Genomic DNA, 9,134 nt, shown 5'->3' with positions numbered 1-9,134 from the left:
ATACATTTTATAAATATTACAATGAAGCTCATGACTGACCTTTGAATATTAGGAGTTTTAAGTATGCTGTTAAAAATCTGTAAGGGACAGTTAAGAAAATTATCAGACTGTAATAGAAACATGTGAGCTTGCCAAACAAGGATTTCAGTGTAGATTCTGTCTTTATCAAATGAAGTTAAAGGAACAAGTTATAGTTAAAGTTTGAATGGAAGAGCCTTCCCTTGTTGTTCCACATCTGTTTGTTGCTGTTTGCATTCCTTTATTGAGCCTACATCTTCATAAGCTTTTTGGCAGGTATATGCTGGACACTTCTGTTTCATGGTCAAGACAGGATCAGAGGTCATGGATACTGACAACTGATTTGTCTGTTTTCTTCTGTCTTTTTCCATGACTGTATCTACTGCCTCATCTTGATTTACAAGCAAAACCTAGAAAAACTACAAAAATAAGTGTTTTGTGGTTTATCTAGGAATAATACAGAAAATAGTGCTATTATTTTTGGTGAAGAAAATCAATTTTGTATAGTTTATTTCAACCTAAATGTGTATTTTGTTTAAAAAATAAAAAAATAAAAGCATATATACATACACGCACTCACCACACACACACACACACACACACACACACACACTTGCACACATTTTAAATAGATAACCAGTTAGTTATCTATTTAACAATGCAAATCAGAAAGATCACATGACATTTCTCATCTTGCTTTGCTTTATGACTGGCAGGTTACCTGTAACATAGTCTCTAATTGGGAATAATTTTTAAGATATATAACATGAAACTAGTTGTTTCTGAATAAAGCAGTCAAACAGGATTTTGTCAGATAGCGTCTGTAGTAGGAAAAATAATACCAACAATACAGATATCACTGCTTAAGAAAAGAAGACAAATGTTTAAATAAATATGTCATCTTGTCTATATAGCTATATTACATAAGTTGTCCAGTATATTTTAGTCCTGTTTAATGTTAACAAGTTAATCACTGTATAAATAATTACCAAGAATGAAATACTCAGGAAGTTGAAAAGTCTAATGCATGGCCTTCCACATCAGGGGAAATTTTTATTACAGACATAAATCTAACTTAAAATTTAAAATTTTAGTCTTTTATTAAGAAAAATCTCTTTTTATGATCAATAAGACAATTTTCTTCCCTCTTAGTGAAGCTTTACAAATCTCTCAGCTGAACTATTTTAAAGCTCTTCTGGTATGCTCTTTTGTATTTGAAATATCTGTTGCTTGAAATTAAATTCAGTTCTAAAATAGCAACTATATCATCTCCTAACTACTTCCCATTAGTAAGAGCAAACTCCAGAGATTAGTAAGGCAGCTTTCATGTGCCTGAAAAAGAACCCTATGGATGTTTTAAACAAAAGACTTGGCTGCTCATTAAGGATCAGTGCATGTATATTTGTAAATATTAATGCCAGAAAAAAATGAAATCTGGAAAAAAGAAATCCTTCCACTGTCTAGGCTAAATCTAAGCAGTGTTCAGATTTTGCCTTTCAACTTTATTTCTTGCAGGGCTGTATAAACAATTAGCTCATTAACATTGGCTTAACTCTCCCCAAAGGACAAGTGGATTCTGGAGAAAGTAGATAGTATAAATGAGCTCTCTTCAGTGCTGAGGTTTTTAGGCACTGGTTCTTCAAAAAAAAAGAGGTGAAGTCTTATGCATGAGATAAACTCCCTCATCTGTTGTCATGATTGACAGGTCCATTTGGTTGGTTGTATGGGGGAAGGGAACAGGAATGGGGCCTCACTCAGGGCAGAGTCCTCAGGTTTGGAGCTGTTGTGTATAATTGCCCACAAGTGTCTTCTATTGCCACAAATTCTCCTCAGACCAGTTACTTTCGGGTTTTAACAAGGGCAACAAGTGCTCTTCCCCAAGCCTCAACAGAGTTAGTTTTTAAGTACGGTTCTATTCCCTTGGTAAAGCCCCTTTTGAGATGCTAAATTTAGCACTGCCAATCAGAAGAACAGGTGGTCTGCGCCCCTACCAAATAGGTCCCGCTCCCATCATGCTTTCCTGGGAGAGCCAATCAGCCGGCGCCCTGCCCTGAGATGTTGGGCTGTCAGCAGATCTGGCAAATATAAGGGCTGGGCCCGACCCTGACCCGTGAGCAGTCGTGCATTCCCAGCCTCGCCTCGGGTGTAGGGATTGCATAGAAAAGCAAAACTACACAGTCTTGACTGTGTAGTTTTGTTTTTAAGTTTAGAGGCTCACCAATTCATGTTGGAGATGGTCGAAAAAACCAACTCTAGATAGGACGTCGTTTCAGAAGCAACCTTGGGCTTAGCCCCACCCTTTTTGGGCACTCCTGAGAAATCAGGTGAGCAGCATCTTTTCTCTCTTATTAGTAGAGTCCCTTCCTTATTGATTTCTAGTGCCCCATTTTCTTTGTATGCTAAATGCCTGTATAGAGGTGTTTGTCTAACTACGTGGTGCTGGTTCTGGTCTCCTATTTGAATCTGCTTGTTAAATTCTGTTTTGAAATACGTGAAGGCTTTTCCGTTCAAAAGTTCGATGCTTTAGCATATCAGCACAGTCAGTGATTCAAATTGTTTAAATGCACCTAATATTCTAAAAGTATTAAAAGTTGAGGTGTGAAATGGTGATAGAAATGCTTGCTTCTTTTATAGACTTTTTTTGGTTTGTTGAGAATGTTCAAGGTTATATTACTCAGTGATAAAGTGAGACACACCAAGAATAGCTCTGATAAAATGCATGTGGTATCAGCTACACCCTGATGACTTTTTAAGGGAATCAACTGCTGAGGTATCAGTTGCAGGACAGTGACAGAACACTTGCCTGCTGTCAGTCAATGCTGGAGAGTTTATTTTGGGAGCATGACATTTTAGATGCATACCTTCCGCCATAATTAGACAAAGGCCTCTCAAGAGCAAATGCTAAAGCAACAAAATTTACCTGAACAATAGGAGTAGAAGACCTGTTTAGGCCAGTTAACTGCAATATATTTAGAAATTTGGGAAAAAACGAAAAACTATATAATTGTTTTCTAAAATACTCAGAATTTCATTATGTATTTTAAATCAACTCATAATCAAATTATATGATATAATTGTTGATGCTAAGAAGGGTAAGAAATAATGTTTTAGAGACTTCTTATTTCAAATTATACCTTGATTTCCCATCTTCCTGGAATTAGATTACTAATTGTAAATGCCTATAAATATATAGGTATATAGAACATAAATGATGTAAAAGAATATAGCTATTTTAGAAGATGCACTCGCTTAGAAACAGGAAAAGTTTGACACAAAAAGTTATTTTTGTGTCCTAAAGATAATATGCTACACTAAGAGGTTCTTGGCAACAGTTTCCTTTGGATATTATCTGAATTTTTCAAATATAAATGTTGTCTCAGAGAATTCTAGTTTCATTTTCTTTCCTTTTAACTAAGTAAAAAGTTACAATAAGGTACAGAATTAGATGATTGCTCCACAAACTTTTAATAAATAGAGAATTTTATGAAAAATAGTAATGAAGCAATTGACAACTGAGAATCTGCTTTTTATATCAGAATAGTGGAATAGTCACATTCAATAACAAGGTATTAATGTGTCAGAAATTTCTTCTCATAATCTCTCTAAAACTGATAGGCAAAGTACTTGCTTCCACTTAACAAAACAACTTAACTGCCGATTTTGTGTTAATTTCTTTGATTTTTAATATTTGTGCTGTGAAAGCATAGGTGCTTCCAACTGCATTTCAGACCAGCCTTCCATTTTTCAAAGTTTGCACATTGTTCCTTATTAAGAACTCTAGTCAGTATTTTTCTTTCATATCTATAATAAACACTGGCCTGCTCAGTTAAATTTAAACTTTCCTGAATATTCACTTCAACAGTAGCAACATTTACTGAGCAGTTACAATATGAAGAAATACTAAGGACTAAAAAACACCGTATGCTGTCTACAACAGGTTTGCATAGTTGACCAGGCTTTCCAAAACTTTTCAAGTAAGGAAAGAAATTACAAAGTTCAAGTTTTTAGTTTTGGTGACTATTTTAAATAATCACCTGGATTACTTAAGGTAATAGCGCCTAAATCTATGTCAACTTTATAAATACAGTGTCTAAAAAATATTGGGAGGAAGGAAATTTTTTAAAATAATTCTTTCTGACATTGAACCAATGAAAAGATTCATTTCACACTTTTCACACATGTCTTTTATTATTCATCACTACCCCCAGCTTCCTCCAGCTTTCCCTTTCTCCCAACTCTCTCTGATTTCCCACCTTTGGTAAGACTGAATTTCCCTCTTCCACCACTAGGGTACATTCCTTGCTCTGCTTGCTTCAATTTTATTTTTCCATCCCCCCTTAGACGTGCTACTCTGTTAGGCTACAAGTCAACTCAGAGGCCGAATTCAGGCCGCAAAAGAGAAGGCCTGCCCATCACTCTGGGCACACAGATGATCTGAGAAGCAACCCATTTGGAAAATGGGTGTCTGCCATCTTCAGAGTAGCTCCAGAATGGCCCTAAGCTGTGACCTTCTAATTTCTTTTCCTTTTCAGAGTGCCTAAAAAGATGACAACTCAAGCACCGACGTTTACGCAGCCGTTACAAAGCGTTGTGGTACTGGAGGGTAGTACCGCAACCTTTGAGGCTCACATTAGTGGTAAGCTCACATGTTCACACTGTCCCTTTGTCTTCTTTGCCTCCTGTCCATTAACTTTGCTGTAGGACTTGACACCAAGTTTAAGCCTTGCTTTGACTTTGTGAAATGGGCGCACCTTTATGGAAGGGTCATTGTAAGAGTATACTGTTCACAGAGTTCCTACAAAAGCTGGCAATATAATGGCTTGAAAATGTTTTATTCATATTTATAATTCCACAAAGCAAAATAATTAGCATTGGATTAAATTAGCTGTCAGAATCCAGCTGCTAAATAGGACCAAATTTGGTCATTCTATCTTTGGATTCAGCTGCAGAGCCAGACTGGAAGCCAAGAACTCCAGCCCAATAGGGGCCAGTCATGGAGCTGCTGGGCGAGTAGCCTGTGTGCCTGAGCCTCTGTGGGTTTATATGGAAAATAACAGTACAACTGACTTTCCTCAGTGGCAGAACTTTCAGTGATGAGCTAACTCCTAAGAATCTTATTATTTTATTTTCAATCTTTAATAAGTGATTCTAGTCAATGAAAAGATTTTCCAATCATTTTGAAAGGACACCCCAAAATAATATATGCCACTCTGGTTCACATATTAAAGAGAAACAAACATTAACCCTAGAATTGTATTTAACAGGAAGTTCTTCTGTCTCTTTTTTTTCTTCTTTTTCTTCTTTATAACTTAGTTTTGAAAATGGATGATTTCTGGGACCTATCATCATGTGACAAAATGGACATAATCTATGAACTATATTGTAAATAATCTCAAAATTATTTAATCTCAAATTTATTTAATCAATATTTTCTCCTTCTGCAGTATTATAACTGATCATGTAAGATTTTATGGATTAATTAAAAGTTGATGCTTGATGTACCTCTATGGTACACTGTTCCTCTTTTTTTTTTTTTTTCAACTTTATGGCTTATAATAAAGATGTAAAATGAGATTTCCTTTTCCTTTCTCTTTTGTTTTCTATCTATGTACCAATCTTATTCATAACTGGATAACACTTTATTTTACATTGCACAAATAACATATAATCATTCTTCAATTTCTATTGTATATGTATATAGAGGCCAGTTCAATTCTTCTCTTGTATGATAATCTCTGACTTCCAAATAATTTACTTATTTATCTTGTAACACTCTGTAACTTCTGAACTGAGCAGAACACAGATGGCTTCAGTGGGAAGTTTGCCTGCTTGTGGAGTAATGGAATCTGGCTTCCTCATAACTCGGTGTTCCTTCACACTTTGTGCTAATACATTCTTAGGAAAACACCACTGAAAATATTTGAACACCCATTAATTCGTTAAATAAGCTATTCACTTGGCCACAGTGGGAGATTGGCTAATGTAAGGACAACAAAATAAACTTTCTCTCGCTTATCCTCACCTCCTCAGTTTAAGGAGTTAGATCACCAGCCTTCATGCCAAAGGCAGAATAAACCGTGCTCTGAATTTGCCTCATTCCTTCTGAATGCAGAATTTTAGTATACTTAAAGCATCCAGCCGTGTACATGTAGTCATTAGCTCCATGATTCATGGTGGGTGAAGAGAATTTGACTTTTCTACCTGCAACTCCAAGTATCCATGTTGTTCTGAAAGACTTGGTTCGGCGTCATCTCTCATTGTATGAGAAGCTGCCCCTCCTTTGTATGGCATTTTTACTAAAGCACATTTGAAAGGCAGGAGAGGTCAGGAAGATAGTGTCCCTGTAACCCAGAGGAGGTAGAGGGCTGAGCGTGTCCTCTTGTGCTTATTAGGCTGAACTTTTAGATCCCTTTGCTGCTTTTGTTCTTCACTTGTTTTTGAAGAGGACAACAGTCACTTTTTATCTCACAGTTTCCTTGGCTCTTCATTTTTATAAATCTCTTTCATGATTTTAATGATGTCTATTAAATTGCATCAGATAGAACCCTGGGCAGGAGGGCAGGTGATGGCAATTCTAGTCCTCTGTGTGCCACTGCTAGCTGAGGGACCTTGGAAAAATCATTGAGCCTTTTTTGGCTTCAGTTTCCTCCCCTATAGAATGAAGGTGCTGGCCTCCACGTGAACCCACAGACCTTCCTAATGGTCTGTAAGTTTATACTTTTATCACACAGCTGTCAAATTTTCACTATCATTAAATAGCATGACTGTCTGGATAGCTTTTATGGTTTAGGACACAGAAGTGAACATAATGGGACAGAACAGAGGACTTTGCAGTGCCCCAAACATCAAGATGAATTCTTTGTTCTCCAGGTTTCCCAGTTCCTGAGGTGAGCTGGTTTAGGGATGGCCAGGTGATTTCCACTTCCACTCTGCCCGGCGTGCAGATCTCCTTTAGCGACGGCCGCGCTAGACTGATGATCCCCGCCGTGACTAAAGCCAACAGTGGACGATACTCCCTGAGAGCCACCAATGGATCTGGACAAGCGACTAGTACTGCTGAGCTTCTCGTGACAGGTAGGCTGGAGGGCACCTGCCTGTCCCCTGCACCACCCCCAGAGGGCATCTCCAGGACCTGGGGAAGGGAGTCCCCCAAAAGCTGCTGAGCACAAGCGGATGCATCTCGAATCTAGAGAAGGGCCCACTGGACACTGCATTGATAGCAAAGTTGTTTACCTTTTGGGATTTGGTTTTCCTCAAAAAAGTGGCTGAGAGCTAGTTCCTCTATACACATATTAAGCACTCAAAAGTATATTAAAGAAATATTAAAAATCGTGTTTCTGAGCAAGTAGAAAGGCTTAGAGCCTTGTCTATACACCTGCTAAGGAAATATGTGTATCTCCAGGAATTCACACTTTAACAAGCACATAGATGATTGTGATACCAGTGGTCCACAGACCACCCATTTAAGAAATACTGCTCTAGGCTATAACATTTAATAATGCTTCATTTACTTTCCATTTCTAAAAACATTGCACAGTAAGCATACACAGAAACAGGGCAAATGCTTGTTTATGATTCAAATGCAGGACACAGTTTCCCCACAAAAGTTACCACCAGTCTTCGTGGCCTCTGTCATTTTTCTCCATCCTTTACTTCTTCGTAAGACATTAGTACAAAGAACATTGCATTACTTTACACATTACATAACAATATCTTTCATGAGCTTCATAATGTTATATATGTTTATCCAATGTTTATATATGTTTATCTATGCCGTTCAGCACTGTTTAAGTATAGGGCTATCATTGACCAAAACAGAAGGAACATCAGGTAACATGAGGTATGAACATTAACATACATCCAGAAAATTCACAAAGGAAAATGCACAAGATTGACAGCATCTGCTGTTGTTTATTACTCAAAAACATGTCAAGATTAATCCCACTCACCCTTCACATTTATTCTATTAAAAATTTCTTCCAGCATAATTAGCCAAAAAAAATCCCCTTTCTGTAGCATCTAACATTAAATCATGTCATTATTTGGATTAACATTTTAAATGCAAGTACATATTTGGGTTATTTGAATACTGATTAAGTTGGAGCCAATTTAGGATTTTTAAATTTAAATTAAAATTTCATGATTCTGTAAGTCACAGGTGTATCCAACAAACCAACCACTGGAATTCATTTTAGTGCAACTTCCTGAAATATGTAAAGTTACCTTAACATATTAGTATAGTGCTAGATGTGAAGTTGGGAGGAAGTTCAGGAAAGATCCTCTAGAAATGTTATAACAAGATCTAGGCTTTTTCTTTAAAAAAAAAAATGTGGTGGCCTAGAACAGCTAAACAAGACAAAACAAATCAAATATGGTGGCGGGGTGCCCTCTGCCACCTCCTGGCTCTGCTCTTACTGTCATCTGATGGATGAGCTGGGCTCAAGGACAGTCAAGCATGTTTGGTTCACCTAGCCATTGCCTGGTTTGGACACCAGAGCTGTAATCATTTAAAAATAGCTTGTTGGGAGCGCCCTGGCTGGCACCAGTCCTCATTTTCTTCCCTTCCCGCTGCAGCGGAGACAGCGCCACCCAACTTTGTTCAACGGCTGCAGAGCATGACCGTGAGACAAGGAAGCCAAGTGCGACTCCAAGTGAGAGTGACTGGAATCCCTACACCTGTGGTGAAGTTCTACCGGGACGGAGCTGAAATCCACAGCTCCCTTGATTTTCAAATTTCACAAGAAGGCGACCTCTACAGCTTACTGATTGCGGAAGCATACCCTGAAGACTCTGGCACTTATTCAGTAAATGCCACCAATAGCGTTGGAAGAGCTACTTCCACTGCTGAATTACTGGTTCAAGGTATGTGCTGGAGGTTGAGGAACAGGGAGCAGGGAAGGGGAAGGATTTAGGACCAAGTGGGGTCAGGGGTCCACCTGCCTGCCCTCTGAGGTCTGGGGATGCTGTGAGTTGAAATCAAAGCTGGCATTTCAACACCCATGAAAAGTCTCTGAGATTCAGTGCAGGAGTTTAGAATCATTGAAGCAATCTGTGGTTTTTAACCCTACTAGAAACTGGGAAGTATTTCAATTAAGTCATCTATGTTTTCAAATTAT

General features: G+C 37.9%; 1 protein-coding gene across 1 annotated transcript in view; it reads left to right on the top strand.

The window, feature by feature from the left end:
* The first annotated feature begins 3,505 nt into the window (after positions 1-3,505).
* The window catches only part of TTN (titin), a 282,592-nt gene continuing 276,963 nt past the window's right edge, over positions 3,506-9,134 (top strand). The window contains exons 1-3 of the mRNA XM_055088819.1: positions 3,506-4,654; positions 6,889-7,092; positions 8,593-8,880. Coding sequence (XP_054944794.1) covers positions 4,564-4,654; positions 6,889-7,092; positions 8,593-8,880 — 583 coding nt within the window. The 5' untranslated portion in view covers positions 3,506-4,563. The remainder of the gene's footprint in view (positions 4,655-6,888; positions 7,093-8,592; positions 8,881-9,134) is intronic.

The sequence above is a fragment of the Physeter macrocephalus genome, chromosome 2 (assembly GCF_002837175.3).
Source record: "Physeter macrocephalus isolate SW-GA chromosome 2, ASM283717v5, whole genome shotgun sequence".
Taxonomy (NCBI): domain Eukaryota; kingdom Metazoa; phylum Chordata; class Mammalia; order Artiodactyla; family Physeteridae; genus Physeter; species Physeter macrocephalus.
Note: the sequence above shows the minus strand (reverse complement) of the source record. Positions and strands in the feature narration are given on the sequence as shown.